This window comes from Leptidea sinapis, chromosome Z, assembly GCF_905404315.1.
Source record: "Leptidea sinapis chromosome Z, ilLepSina1.1, whole genome shotgun sequence".
Taxonomy (NCBI): domain Eukaryota; kingdom Metazoa; phylum Arthropoda; class Insecta; order Lepidoptera; family Pieridae; genus Leptidea; species Leptidea sinapis.
This window is the reverse complement of record NC_066312.1, coordinates 11,959,056-11,975,463: the sequence shown is the minus strand read 5'-3', so window position 1 is coordinate 11,975,463 and position 16,408 is coordinate 11,959,056. Positions and strand designations below refer to the sequence as shown.

At 32.4% G+C, this 16,408-nt stretch overlaps 2 protein-coding genes and 1 non-coding gene across 3 annotated transcripts in view; 1 reads left to right on the top strand and 2 right to left on the bottom strand.

Moving 5' to 3' along the window:
- Positions 1-13,197, bottom strand: part of LOC126979052 (proton-coupled amino acid transporter-like protein CG1139) — a 64,203-nt gene extending 51,006 nt beyond the window's left edge. Inside the window, exon 1 of the mRNA XM_050828234.1 lies at positions 13,054-13,197. Within this exon, the coding sequence (XP_050684191.1) occupies positions 13,054-13,122 (69 nt within the window). The 5' untranslated portion in view covers positions 13,123-13,197. The remainder of the gene's footprint in view (positions 1-13,053) is intronic.
- Positions 1-16,408, top strand: part of LOC126979067 (uncharacterized) — a 377,271-nt gene that overhangs the window by 311,473 nt on the left and 49,390 nt on the right. The window lies entirely within an intron of this gene.
- Trnay-gua (transfer RNA tyrosine (anticodon GUA)) lies at positions 4,897-4,970 on the bottom strand. Its single transcript has one exon. It is a non-coding gene; the product is annotated as a tRNA-Tyr (tRNA).

Here is a 16,408-nt window from a genome sequence, read left to right as displayed (position 1 = left end):
TGTATGACACAATGTGTTAGTGTGCATGAATTGCTCAAAACAGAGGTTAGTTCTACACTAAATTTTTTTCAAAGTTTTCACAGCTGTCTTAGTCCATCTAGACGTATAAGTGATCTGAGTGTATTTTGTTTTAGCAATTGAAATCTTATTTTGTAGCAAACTGATTAAAAACCTCCAGTTTCATAATTTTGTTAATCTAAAGGGGCACTTACTTGAAATACGACACTATATCCTTTATAATTATGAATATGCTCTTATTTAGACAATTTTTCACTGAATAATTTGTCATTGCGTGGCGTTGTATTTGTGCGCACTCAAAACTCAACGAAAACTCTGCCTCATAGATGCGTAGGCAGAGTTTGCGTCATACAATTTTAGGCGTGATTGTGAGTCTAGTTGTTTATTGTACGTCAACGAAAGACGTGCATGATGTTCACCTGGTTAGTAAATGATACGCCCTGCCCATTCCAATGCAGTGCAGTGGATTCAAAATGCATAATTCTGAACGGCATCATAATTGCGCTCGTCATATTTGTAGGATGCCTCACCAGCCCAGTAGATTCTACTAGCTACAGAATCCTTCAAACTGAAAGCAAATTACTACTTCACAGAAGAAAAGGAGCCGCTGTGGTACTAAGAAGAACAATTCTTTTTTAAATTTTCAAACAGCATAAAACTGATATCGTACTTGTTTTATGCAAATTTTAGTTGATTCAGCTGCTATCAAAAGTTAAAACAATTATAAAACAGGTATGTTTATGACAAGGTCTCTATATATAACTATATATAAAAATTGGTGTAAACAAACGTATGTAATATATATGTGTATTATTTGAAGTACCTATGTTATAATTTCATGAATATTGACATTTTGGATTTCGTCGAGTTCAATGTAAAGTGGAACTTTCCGTTTGAACTTTGAAATCTTTTTCTCAGCGTTTTTTAGATTGCTTTAATAATTTTAAACTTTGTTTTCAACAGTTGTGAAATTAATTCCAGTTCTTAATGCACAAATGAGGGCGTGTTCTCTGACCTCGTGAAACACAGCAAAGTTATACCTTTGTATAATAAAATCAGGCAGTTTTTTGACCCTGTAAATTCCAGGCTTATATGTTAGAGCTGCCTGTTTTAAATACAATTTTTGAATTGAAAGACTTTTGCTTCAGCAGCTACAAATGCATTTTTGTAAATTTTACATGCGTGTATTAGATTCATTGAACACATCTTTGACGCCTGGGAGGAGTCACAGGATGCATTGGGCATTTTTTGTGATATTTTGTCCAAGGCATTTGTCCACCATGAAACCTTACTTGTAAAATTAAAGTGGTTGTAAGTCCCCAAACTGTGCGAAATTGACTGCCTGAGTACGGCCTACGAGCTCGACTCCCAATTAGGTGCCCACCGATATGTCACGGGAATCGCGCTCGTCGAAATGAATGGTGTAGAGAACGCAGAACATGGACCTAGGAACAATGGGATTAAATTATGTTTTTCGATGTGTCGTGATTCGGGTTTAGGCCTGATACAAGAAGGGTGCGAGTGTACCGTCGGCCCGGAAATACTGAAAGGCTCAGGTGCATTCACGAAGTTCATCCATACAGCGGCTCAACAGTTATGGTATGGGCGGGTATTATGAAGAACAGGCGAACTGAGCTTGTTTTTGTAAATGAAAACATGAACGCTGAAAATTACGTTGAGGATATTCTCAGACCTTATATTCATCCATTTAAACAAACCTTTGGCTCCGATTTTACGTTAATGCATGACAATGCGGGTTCACATACAGCTCGGCGTACCAGTCAATACTTGGCAACGGAGAACGTCCGGGTATTGCCCTGGCCTGCATAATCGCCAGACCTTAACCCCATCGCGCACGCATGGTACATGCTCCAGATACGTGTTTTGAAGGACTTGGACGGAGTGACAACAACCCAACAGCTGAAGGATTTGCTGTAATTAGGGAGCGAATACCGCAAGATGACATAAACAGTCTCATTAATTCTTAGTTGCTGCAGTATATTCTAATATTGTTAATTTCTGTTATTAAAAGAATTTATAAAGACAACAGCTGTTATTTTTACATCAAAGGACCCTAAAAATATTATATAAAAAATAAAATACAACGTTATAATGTGAAAAACCATCCTAAAATTTAAATTAGAACATGTTAGACTTTTTTATATGTGTATTTACCGTTTGTGGTAGATGATAGCAATGTGAATGTATTGTTTATTGATGATACTTCACTTATTTTTAAGTGAAGCGTCGTGCAGATATTGACGACGAGGTAAAGAATGCACTCTCAAAGATAGTGCGTTTGTTTGAGACGAATAATCTGCACTTAAAGTTAAAAGAAATAAAGTATTTACGGTTCATACACCAAACACAGCGGAGGTACAAATAAACGTTCTTATAAATGACAAGGGTTTTTAACTTGTGGACACTACGGTCTTTTGGGTATCACGTTAGATAAAAAGCTTCAGTGGGGTCCACATGTTGCCCAACTAGCAGATAGACTGAGCTCTGCGGCATGTGCCGTTAAAAAAAATAGAGAATTCACGAATATTGCTAACGTAAATTGTGTAAATGTACTTCAGTTATTTTCACAGCATTATGACGTAGCGTATTTTGGTGTGAGGTCATGCTGCTGACAGCAAAGAGCAGCAAATTTAAAAAGACCGCAAAAAAAAGAATGCTGGGAGAGTTTTTTGCGTTGCTTCTTCTCTCTCCGCGCCGTTCCCGAAGCGGAAGTAGTGCCTCGTATATTAGAAATGAAATCATAAAGAATTCTAAAGGGATTAATTTTGAGAAAATAAATGGCTTTTATGCCTTTTAATTCCTATTTTTACACGCTTTTTAATAGCTGCATATTTGTTTGTAACCGACTCATTTGGGTGCAATTTTGACCCATATCAAACGGCCAGAATTCGATCAAACTTTGTAGATTTATCGAGGACCGATAACAATACATTTTTTTTTTAATTTTTACTATTGTAATTCAGTAATATATTACAGATGATGCGCTTGAAATATTTCAATATTAGTTGACCCTTTTGAATATAGATTTTTCTTCGAATTTCAATATCTATTGATGCACTACCGTTAATTATCATAGAATATTGACTGCACGCTACCGACATTGCACACAATTAAACCTGTGCAAGGCCAAGAGTTTGTAGCTAATAGAACTGTTGTGATGTGTCGTACATTACGTGAACGTTAATTGTATGTAAATAGTTCCTAGTTCAATAAAACAGGAGTTTCATTAGATGACTCTGATATCTTATATCTTTAAACGAGCAATTCTTGTATATATATAATATTCTGAATCTCGGAAACGGCTACAACGATTTTAATGAAATAATACAGGTAGTTTCGGGAGCGAGAAATCGATCTAGCTAGGTTTCAATTTTAGAAAAATGTAGTTTTATCTGTGTTTTAATGAAAAATTGCTACATCAACATTAGAATACAAAGGTAAATTTCGCCACTATATACAAGACTATAATAGCTCACTGGGTGATCCGGAAAGCATAATATTATGATTTGAATCCAGCTGATATCCTATTAGTTTTTATTATCAAGTTTTGTACATTCTTAAAAATCCGAACAAGGCTCGGTCGTCCAGATATTACAATATTGTGTGTAAAACACAAACAATTGATTCTAAAACCAATTATTTTTTAATAATATAAGTTTAAAAAAAACGTATTGTGTTGTTTTTCATTTCATTATGCATGCTGAGTTAGTTTGTAATTGAAGTATACAATTTTTATAAATACATTTAAGAGTGTGTTTTAGAATAAGGTTTATAATTGCATGCAACGTTGGATTCCTATTTAAAAAATAAATAGTGTAATACTGTTAGGATTTTTTTTTCAAAGGAAGACAAATGAGCGTACGGGTCACCTGATGTTTGTGTGACTGTCACTGTGATGACCTCCTGACAGACCAGGGGAATAACAGTGGCATTGGCCGCCTTTTTGGAAGGTATAGTGTATTCATTCATACACTCACGCCTTGTTCCCGTGCGGGTAGGGAGAGAGTATTTTCTGTATCATCCTGAAGAAATAAATAAGATTATAAATAGTATGAGACTGGCTTGCTTACCCAGACTTTTAGGAGAATCCATCTTGAAAATTAGTGTTGTCGCATGCTTATTATTTTGAGATATATATATCATGGGCGGCAGGAATGGCGCATGCATTCTATAAAAATGGAATGTTGTATGTTGTTTTATCTACTTATAAAACCGAAGCTATATCAGGCATATTAAAAAATGTTAGTTAAATAAATTACTATGAATATTGGAAGCTGAGGTGATCACTTATTAACAAGAAACTCACCCTAATTGGTGACGAGACCACAACAAACGCACGTGTATCATATAATTCACTACCTTAAGTTATTACCCGCTATAAATATTAGCAGGATATTGAAAACTTGCTTAGCGGAAATTCGCAACGCATTTATTATAAATTTAATTCGCCTCGCACCTTTGATAACATCTGATAAATATAGAACACACAGTAGTTTTACTACCAATAGTGGTACGATTCTCAAAATTTGTGTCAATTCTTCGAGCACCAAACATAAAATATGAAGAATAAAAAAAAGTATGTTAAAAACGAAGAATTTCATCCTCTTTTATAATATTAAATAAGACCATTGTTATTAAATATCGCCTCATTTGAACTTTGTTCTTCTGTAAGATTTGATTATAGGCTAAAAATAATTATTGAAAAGAATCTATGTTTTTTATGGTTACTTCGAATTGTCATAACATAATATTCTTTGTGGCATAAAATAATATAATTAGACAATATGTTATATTTTAAAGTGATAACCCTCACTTCTAGGATTACTTTATAAATAAAATTTGAAAAACAAAATTTTATGAACGATGCGGGATTCGAACCCACGACCTCCGGCGTTACGTGCCGGTGCTCTAACCAACTGAGCTAACCGTTCGAGTACCGCCTCGTTATAAAACTCTGTTTGCTTTCTTCAACTCTTTGATTGCTTTGTTAAATTCTTTGCTTCATCTACAGGATCTACTTTACAGTTAAATAGATTTAAACATTTAAGAAACATAAAAGCATACAAAACTAGTTTCAACAAGGAAGAACAGGCAGATACATTGGAAAATCACACTTAAATATAGAAATATCTGTAACAATTGTATGTATATGATTCAATCAAACTAACGTAGTGTACGTTATATGTTGCGCAAGAGCGCAAAGAAAGAATGCTGGGAGAGTTTCTTGCGCCGCTTCTTCTCTCTCAGAGCGCCCATTTGTTTCCGAAGCGGTAGTATTATCTAGTATATTAAAAATGACATGAAAAAGAATTCTAAAGGAATCAATTTTGAGAAAATAAATGCCTTTTATACCTTTTTATGCCTTTTATGCCTAGGCATGATTTACCGCCGTAGAGTTATAAGAATAGGTACAATTTGGGCATGACTTTTTACATTATAAAATTGTATATGCCTACATTTATAGAACGTCATATACTTTCTATGCTTAGCTGTGATATTCCAAAATAACTTTTCTTTTATTCTTTTAATAAAACTATTTTGTTTTGCTTCTTTATATAATCTATATTTTATGTGCTATCCTTTCATAATCATTTACAAATAACGCTCAAATATTTTTATTATATCTGGTTATGCCAGCAATCATGAAATGGCAGCCATGTTAAAGAATATTAATAGTAAGTTTATATTGTTTTTACATCAAAAACGTGCGAACGCCAGCGACTTTTTACTATAAGGTTCTTACTCTTTATAACAAAAGCTACCACAGGTAAAAATCCCATCATAATCAGCCCAGGTGTTCGATGAAAAATCAGAAATAAAATACAGACTGCAAAATATTATTTTTAATTATCAATCATGGATATTTTATATTTATATCATATATTTAACAAACTATAGATATAAAAAATTGATCGAATTGAAACAAACACTTAATAAGGGAGCTTGCCAGAGTAAATCAGTAAAAACCACATTCGAATTGGTTTAGACACTAGTCTACCTACATACTAATGTAGGTACAAGAGCACAGACAAAAAACGCGATCTTTGAATGATATTAGAATAATAAGAAACCATACACTTTTGCCATATTTAAAATAATTACTACATTAATATAATAACAAACTTATATCTAACTTTTTTTTGGTTATCTTAAAGCTCTTAGATCAAAGTCCTTGTCCCACATTCAGGGACACCCAGCATAAAAAATGCATAAGGTTATTGCAATAAGCATCGTCAAGTGTCAAACTTGGTTTAAAAATACTTATTTAAAAGGAAAAGTTTACGTTTTATTGCTTGGAGATCTGTGTCAGATATATAAGTTGATCCCAGCTCAATCGAGCTCAAGGTAGTTACTTGATAGTCTTCAACTCTAATACGTACTTGATTTAACAAGCTGTTATCCCTGTACATAATTCTAGACAAACTCATTAATATCGAGTATTCTAATAACAATAATTTATCTATACCATAAGCCACACGAAATCAATAGAGAAATATTTAAGAATGCGATATATTTAAGTACCATATATGGGATTAGTTTATATATAAATATATTTTAATGCGCCATAATACCACAGACAATACTGCCCTGCTAAGCCGAAAGGCGCTATCTCGAGACACGCCCTTTTAGGTTTTTTATACCATACCATAAAACAGTAGAAAAACCCCTAAGAAGTGTTTTTTTTATTTTCCTTAAATTACTACGGCATGTCGCGTTTATGGAGCCAAATAGCCGTATATTGTCATAGACTAGAAACGCTTTAAAAATATTAATAGCAACTTAATAGAATTCCTAAAGCAATCAGTGGTAACTTAGTCTTAAGAAAAAATTCCGGAGTTAGATTCGAGAGGAGAAGTAATAATAAAAGAAATGATAATCTTGAAAACGACTTTAACGATTACATTTATCTTTTTTTTAAGGAATTTAATACTTCGTAGAAGGTTCTTACATTGAAAAAAAAATGAGCAGAAAGTTAAAAAACAATTAATAATATTAACGACTACGATTGGTTTAGTAAAAAGAATAACAATAGATTAATTGTTTTTTGAATAATGTCTATCGGAACTTAATATATTTCCAAAGAAATCAATGAATAATTACAGATATATCTAATATAAGAAATTCTCATGTCGCGATGTTTGTAGTTAAACTCCATCGAAACGGCTTGAACGATTCTCATGAAATTTTGAGTGCATATTGGGTAGGTCTGAGAATCGGACAACATCTATTTTTCATCCCCCTAAATGTTAAGGGTGGTCTACGGCAATATTTTTTTGACATTTTTTTTTAAATTTATTTGATTATGAGTCAGCATTAAAAAATACATACAACTTCAAATTTTCATCCATCTACGGCGATCAACAGTTACTTTTGTATCGCGATTTTAATATCGGCAATACAACGTTTGCTGGGTCAGCTAGTTTATTATAAAAACAATCTATGGACTCGTGTGTCATTTTGTACATATTTTGTGGCCATACTTAAAATGCATAAAGTGCTTTTATCAAGGTAACCATATCATATCGACCTGGAATTAACACGGCAATAAGGTTTTTTCCTTGACAACCGTCAAACGCATTGTTTCCTCGTTAAACGAAGATATTTATTGAATAATTTTAATTAATTACTCAAATATATTTAGTATTCTTTTAATAACTTAATACAATGTATGTATAGAACGTCATTGACAATACTATACAATTTATAGTCAGTCAATCAAGAAATATTCACCATCTTATATAATATAATCTGCTTTTCTATAGTAAGCATTCATTTTCAAAAAAGCTTGAATATTTTTTTAGAATAGAATAATTTATTGGGGGTACCATATTAGTTACATAGTTGTTAGAAAATATCTGTTACAAAGTATACATTGGTACAAAGTAAGTAACTTTAATTTTACAAGTATTCTGGCCTCACACTAGGATTCCCTGTGTCGTGAGGTCTCTTCCCCTATATTAATCTATCTATATATAAAATTGAATTGCTGTTCGTTAGTCTCGCTAAAACTCGAGAACGGCCGGCCCGATTTGGCTAATATTAGTCTTGAATTATTTGTGGAAGTCCAGAGAAGGTTTAAAAGGTGAATAAATAGGAAAATGCTGCTGAATTAAATAAAAACAACAAATTTGTTTTTCCTTTGATGTGTCCATACATAATTTCTATGAGAGAATTTATTGACGCACGGTTTGACAGTTCTGCTGCGAAACAATTTCATTACGACAGCAGGGTGCATATTTTACGAAGTAATTTTTGATGTTATGATATATTATTGACAAATTCATATAAAAACATTATTTTATTTATTATATACAGAACAACGTATGTCGGGTCAGCTAGTACAAAATAAAAATAAAAGAAATTCGCGTATGTGTGTGTGTCTATGGAAGTGTGTGTATGTATGTATGTTTGTGTTTGTGTGTGTGTTTGTAAGTATATATTTCTTGAATTTGAGTTCAGTGAGTTTTAGTTCTCAATATCACTAGGGTTCTTACTTCAGAAGGGGTATTTTATAATTGTTGCAAAACCATTTCCTTAAAAACATAAGCTTGACAGCAAACCGTCGATTTATTGGGCTAATTAATATTAATACATAATATATGTTAATAAGTGTATATTTGTAAAGTAGGCAATTATTGGATGAAATTACAATTTTAATGAACGAATTAATTAGTACGATTTATATATTATGAGATTTGAATCAATTTAATTATAACAATTAGGTTAAATCGTGTTTGGTAATATCATAATACAGCGATAGACAGTTTAGACAATCTCGTAGTTGTTTCTGTCTACAATGACTTATATTACATACTAGCTGACCCGGCAAACGTTGTTTTGCCATATAAATTTTTTTAGAGGTAGACCGTTTCTTGGATATTGCTTTATTTTTATAAAATAAACGTAGCCTAAGTTACTCCTTATTACATCAACTACCTGCCAATAAAAGTCGCCGGATTAGCCGGAACAAACAGACAGAGAGACCGACAGACAAAAATTGTAAAAAATGTTATTTTGGTGTATGTATCGTATATGTATTCATAATATATTATGTATTCATAACATTTAGTAAAAAAAAGTTATTTCAATATTACAAACAGACACTCAAATTTTATTTAAATGAAAAGATAATTCACATAATATTTTTATAAATTATAGCCTATATGGTGTGTGTGCTATATTATTGCAAAGTTCCATCAAAATTCATTCAGTAGTGTTTGCATTAAAGAAGTTCAAACATACATCCAGACATACAAACTTTCACATTTATAATATAAGTAGGATACTATTTTTGAAAATTTACGGAGGTATCTTCGCTCTCCATCGGTGTCAATAAGTCACATTCCACATTCCACGCAGTGTTGGTAGGCCCACCACAAGATGGACTGAGGATCTGGTCAAGATCGCCGGAATACGTTGGATGAAGGCAGCGCAGGACCGATCGTCGTGGAACTCTTTGGGGGAGGCCTTTGTCCAGCAGTGGACGACTAACGGCTGATGATGATTTAACGTAAATATTCTTTGATTCTTTGGCTATCGAATGGTATATTAACACTTTAACGGTCTTACAAATAAACTTGGTATACAGTTATAACTGAGTATAAACCAAGAATATTCAAAATGTTTACAAATAGACATTTTGCTTATGATTGGTTTATTCGGACGCATAATGTATCCCGCGTTTATTTGCAAGGTTGCTTAAATCAAAGAAAACTTCAAAATTATCATTGACAGTGTTGTCAGCGATAAAGTAAACATTTTACATATTCTTGGATTATTCGCAGGTATAACTTAATACCAAGTTTATTTGTAAGCACGTAAATGTGTATGATAAAAATAGGTAGAAGTATTTGAAATTGTAATTGAATAATTTGAAAACAACAGAAAACATTAATTGTTTAACGTTATACTTTAACATTCTTATCATTTTATTTGAATAAATACGAGTATTGGCCCAGAATTACTCACTCAAAGCCAATCGTTTTCGTACGTAATTAAATAGTTTAAAAGTGTTTTTGAACTTACTGTTATTGTGGTAAGACTATTGTTTTCATAAGATGTAATTGTACTAAACCTGCATAAGTTCTTAAATAACTATTTCGTGTACAAATTTTTATATACGTACCTACGCAAAATAACTAAAATAAACAATCAATTCTTGATCCAGTTGATTGTTTAGAAAATAAAAAACGATCCGATGACCTATAAAATGATATAAATAAAAAATTTCAACTAATATCTGGTATTTTGTTACGAAAATTTATTATTGAATTACTAATAAATGTCAAAGGTGAGGATTTAAATCATCATTCAAATGAATCTAACTAAGAACATGATAAATGGTATCTCTCTGTTTCTTTTACTGATGTTTTGTCATGATGATCTCTTGTTGATTTGATCTGATTCATCCATGTTTTTTTGGATAAAGTTTAATTACATAACACACATCTTACAAATAGCCAATACAAACATTTTCTTTGATTAGCGCTAGTGTTACACATTTAAATAAAACACTTAAAAAATGATTTATTTAAAATTTTATTGTATTCCGACGTCAGGCGCAGTACATACTACATAGACACCAGGAGAATATAAATGTGGTAGCGGTGATAGTAATGTCTTTCATAGCGGTTGAAATCATGTGTCATCCTAGCAACGTGTACCAGGTCTTCATATGCAGTTTAGAGGTTCATGCTCAATGCAGGTTTCAATACTGACATGTATACTTGTACGCACGCAATTTTTTGAAGAGAAAACTTCTTTAGCAGCGTTAAGCACTTTTCTTGGGATGAGTATAAAATGTTAAACTCGCGTCAGGACACGTGACCTGATTGAAAAATCGTAAGAATTTATTTAGACATTTAAATAGATTCGAATCAAAATTGTTCGATTCTTACTTCAGCTCCCATAAACCTATCGTATCAGTTTTAGAGATTGGCGAAGATGGTGCTGGTAATGAAGATGGTGAAAGAGTCTTCGAAATTATAGATGAAAGTTATTTTTTCTGAGAGATAAAATGTTTTAATGTAAAATAATTGTAATAGTTCATAAGTGTAAAATTTTTATGTTATTGAAAAATTGACATTTTTGGGTACGATAGCGCAATAAATGAATATTGTATTGAACTACATAAGTGCTAGTATTTTTATACTGATAAATAAAGCAATTCGCGCGAAATTATTCCCTCACCTTTCCGAAATATTTAAAAATGCGTGTTAATGTTCAAGCTAGCACTTCTTGCCGGTACCCCCGGAGTGTAAGCCGTGTTTTTTGTAAATTATATATGGTAATAATTTTTATTTCATCTTTGTATTCTATTGCAACAGCAGAGAAATCGCAATATCGTTTCAGGCTCTGTTAATTAATTATAGTTGTGAAACATCGTCGTAAAAGGATGAATGATAAACTAATTAATTAGTAAATTAATGAAACTGCATTAATTATTTCGATCATCGAATAGAAATGGTATTTATATTATGAATGCTAACAACAAGTTATTTTAAATAATAATAATAACTTTTAAACAAATTATCTACTTAAACATACATATAAACATCCATGGCTCGGGAACAAACATTCATATAATCATCATTTAAATGATTCGAACCCGGGATGACTAGCTAAGTGGACAGGGTCACTAACCACTGGGCTATATCGGTTGTTATACGACTTTAGTTATAGTATAGATAAACTTTTAGACTAATTATATAAACCCAAAAATAAATATAAAAATATATTATATATCGATTCTGAGTCTGTTTAAGATGCTTCTAGTAACCCAAAATAATTATATTGTAACTGTGTGACACAAGATTATAATTAACTGTTTTCTATAACACTGTTGTGCTGCATTCAACGTATTTAACATCAATTAATAAATAACATACGTGAATACTCCAACCTTGATACAAAGACTGAATTCCTGTGTTATTCTTAAAACTAAACAGTCCGGATCTCTATTAAGACGTGATCCGGGTAATTCTTATTATGTCTTGTTGGAATATTTTATTTATTTAAAGACTTCCTTAATATTTGTTCATCGTAATTAGCACATAACATATTTTCAATTTATAATAATAATTTTCTAATAGTTTAAATATAAAACCAACCATTATATTATTACAAATTAACGTTAATTGCCGTTAACTCATACTAATATTACATTAATATAAGCAAATGAATATATAGTATCGGTAAGTAAGGTGTGATTTAAACTGTCCTAATGCATTTGTGCAATTCAGTATTTAAAAGGCAATATTATTGTTGGAATTGAAATATCTGTTCCATTGTGATAGCTTTTATTCGTGTCAGTTTAAGTGAATATATTACTGAAGTCATTTTAATGAAATGTAATAAAATTGCCGCGATGGCTCTTCTGTTATAACAAACTTGTTAGAAATGATTCGTCCGTAAAAACTCCATGTTTTAATTACAAAATATATAAACTATAAAATATTTAGAATACAAAGTATACACCTGTAAAAGTTAATCTATTTGTTATAATCTATATTAATGACGTGTACATTATTACAGTTTTGTGAATTGGTTCTCTAAAAAATATACCTTTGATAGTTGAATGTTTCATTGGTGTTGGGTTTTGACATTGTATTCCGGCGGAGTAAGGTTTATTTATGGCTGACCATGAGACAAGCCGTTCACTGATCACTGCCGGATTGCGGGCCCAAAATACCATCCACATAACATGTTACAATTATTCCTCTAATATGTAATTTCGCTAGATACAATAAGTGCAAAAACAAACCAATAAAAGCTTAAATTAAAGTGAATGCCTTGAACTTCATAATAAAATCTAGTTTCTTTTTAACTATGATCAAAACTAGTAAACATGTAAGTTTTTTTTAATCTGGAGTCCCTATTTTTCACAAATGCATTTATTCAAGAGCATTCACATTACCTTTCGTTAATAATGAAAATGTTTCGAAAAATATTATGTGTAATTTATTTGGACAGGTTTTTTATAACTGCAAGTATTAATTTCTAGTAAGGACTGACCTTTTGATTCTGTCGGGCTGGTGTGAGTCCCACTTGGGAGCCCATCTCGGCTAAGATGTTCTTTGGCATGTTGATAGTCGATACACAACAACCACTCGAAACTAAATTGCACAATGAGACACGGCACGCCGACTGCGTGCGAACTTGCGAATGAACCGCGCATGCGCCCGCGCACTTTATAATACATCCGCAATCATGACGTCACTGCGCCGACTTGCTTGGAGCACCCCCATGTTTATTAATTTCAATTACTTAATCAACAAATTACACCCTTATCAGTGCCTTATTTGATCGCTTTTTATACAATTTCCTTTCTATTTTATTGAAGTTATAATTCTTTTTGCGCGTTAGGGAAAAATAATCAGAGTGAATTTTTACAATACGCGCGCACACCGTCACTCAAATTCGACACCCTGACATTAGCTGGTCAATTGTGTCATACTTAAGATTCCAAGCCTCTTGTAACTCATAATAATATGTCTACTGCGCCACAACTATGGACGAGAATTAAATAAATTTCAATTTATATACAAGTTTAAAAAAAAATCTCTGGTTGTATAAAAATAATTTAATGATATTTAACTAAATTACTAATATTCCCACTGATTGTATTTAATAGCCACTTTCTTTATCCCAACATTGTTTTTTCTACGAATTACGTAAAATAGCACGAGCAATAATAAAAAATTTAAGGATTTTTGTTTTATTACGCCAAGGAAAAATAATGTCTTGCGTGCGTACCTACATATGTACACACACTTTATTTATTATTTCTGATGAAACATTAATTGAATGAGCGATCTAGTGAATGGTTCTAGACGGACTGGAAAAATTTGCGTCCAATTAATTCATCGTATGAGCCGGTCCACTGTTGGACAAAGGCCTCCCCCATCGAATTATTTATTGGCACAATATATCTATCAGTAATGGTAAATAGAGTAATTTATAAAAGAAAGCCTCAATTTGCGGCTGGAAATCAAGTTTTTATGAATGTAACTGTAGCTTTTATTTTAACAACTATGTGGGTCCCTTTGTATTTTTTTTTTTATGAAAATAAGGGACAAGACGAGCAGGACGTTCAGCTGATGGTAATTGATACGCCCTGCCCATTACAATGCAGTGCCGCTTAGGATTCTTGAAACCCCCAAAAATTCTGAGCGGTACTACAACTGCGCCTGTCACCTTGAGACAAGATATTAAGTCTCATTTGCCCAGTAATTTCACTAGCTACGGCGCCCTTCAGACCGAAACACAGTAATGCTTACACATTACTGCTTCACGGCAGAAATAGGCGCCGTTGTAGTACCCATAATCTAGCCGGCATCCTGTGCAAAGGAGCCTCCCACTGGTGAGTAGTAAATAGTAGAAAGAAATTGTTCTTTTATATTTGCTCAACGGTGGACTATTCTGACTATTCTTTCAAGAATCTCCAAGGATAGAAAACACTGTTAACAATTGCACTTGTTCATATTCCACTAGAAAAAAATAAAAATTATGAATTTAATGCTCGTTGAACAATCGTGTTATTTTCTATTGACCGGTTATTGATTATTCGTTTATCGAGTAAGTGCCTGAACTTTTATTAAAATAAAGTGTCCAAAAACAGGATTGAGCATGGCAGAGTAGCCGTTTCACGGTCGAATTTTCACACCTCTGGGAAATTTATACACTTTAAACAGATAATTTCTAAAATAGTTTTTGTGATGTTTGCAAACCAAATCAAACCCCATTTTTTAAGTAAATTAAGTATTATTTTTGCATTTTTAAATCTTCATAAATCCACTATATGCTTTACCAAATTAAATGACACCAGGTAAATATTTTTCGGAGACAACAAAAATCAATAAAATACGTCATTGCACTCATGATATTGCTAAACTGTGTTTTATACGATACATAATAAATTTAAAACAACGCAGTGTGCTCAAGAAAATATTTGAAATTCAGATACCTACTGTCTGTTGTTTTTAAAGCGAATGCAAAGAGTGTAGACGTCATTCTATCATCGGAGATCAAACGAGCGCCTTGCGACCGTCTGTGATTTTTTTAAATGTTCGATAAGATGTTAAGGTTCAGCTTTAAATTTTAATGAGATAAAGTGGCTTGATGCTTACAGCTTCATCGTTTTACAATTTTATATATAGTATAATTGGAATATATGTAAAGTAATTGCGACAAAGATACTCAAACGTCAAATATAAATTGACCCACCTTGAGTGGGTCAAAAAATTTAAGTACATTAATAAATAAAAACACAAGACGTGTATAGAAATTTAATCTCTTCAGATTAGAGGAGACTACTTCGGTGTCATCCGTGTAAGAAAATATTATCTTGGCATTACACAAGTTGTTAATACATATTATTTATATCGGAAATAATGTCGATCCCAGTACGCTCCCTTGTGGGCCGCCATAGGCTTACCATACCATAGCCTTCACTAAGATTTTGTCTTGATTTAACCTTCTCTTTTTTGATAACGGTCTTTAAAAAGAGCTAAAGATGTGTGTTTTGTGTGGAACGTGAACGGTATTAAAGTCTTTTTTAAGGTCTAGATAAACAGCTACATATTTCATAGCTTGATATACTCGTAGTTCATTGGCAATAAAGAACGTTAAAGTTGTGACAGCATCTTCAATAGATCGTCCATCACGAAAACCATATTGTTTGTCAGATAATGAGTTTTTTTTTTCAGATAACTCAGTGGTCTTTTCATCATTATTTCCTCTATTATTTTTGATAACGCTGGTAACACTGAAATGGGTCTATAGTATAGTTTATGTCACCACTCCAATATATAGGACATATAAAAGAATCGGGAATATATCTTGGTTAAAACAAAGATTAGCAAGATGGCAAATAATTGGAACAACAAATTTTACGAGATTATGTGTGACCAATTTTGATTTATGACTGTGTGCGTTTTATATTCAATATACTACAGTAAAAGTAACAAAAGATTCGTTTTTCTCGCTGTATCTCCGTTAAAGATGTTCTTCTCTCTCGCTTTGTTTGTCTATGCGCTAATAAGTCTATGGTAGTATCTACGGACCTTATTCTTTTGTTTTTCTGAAACCGAATGAAAAATTAAATGGCTTGTTTGAAAATACTACACTATGGAAATAATACAAAGTGAATCTTCTGGTGTTACAAGTGAGCAGCGGCGGTGATCACTTATGAATAGGGCACTGAGATTGTCAACGTTTGCCACAAAATGCATTGGAAACGTACCCGACACAAGATATGAAGTTATATGTGGAAGAACGATCGTTGGCGTCAAAAATAATTATCCGGTGGCAATGGATAATGAAATGAGTTAATTGATTTATGTCTGTATTCCAGTGTCTTTTGTCTTCT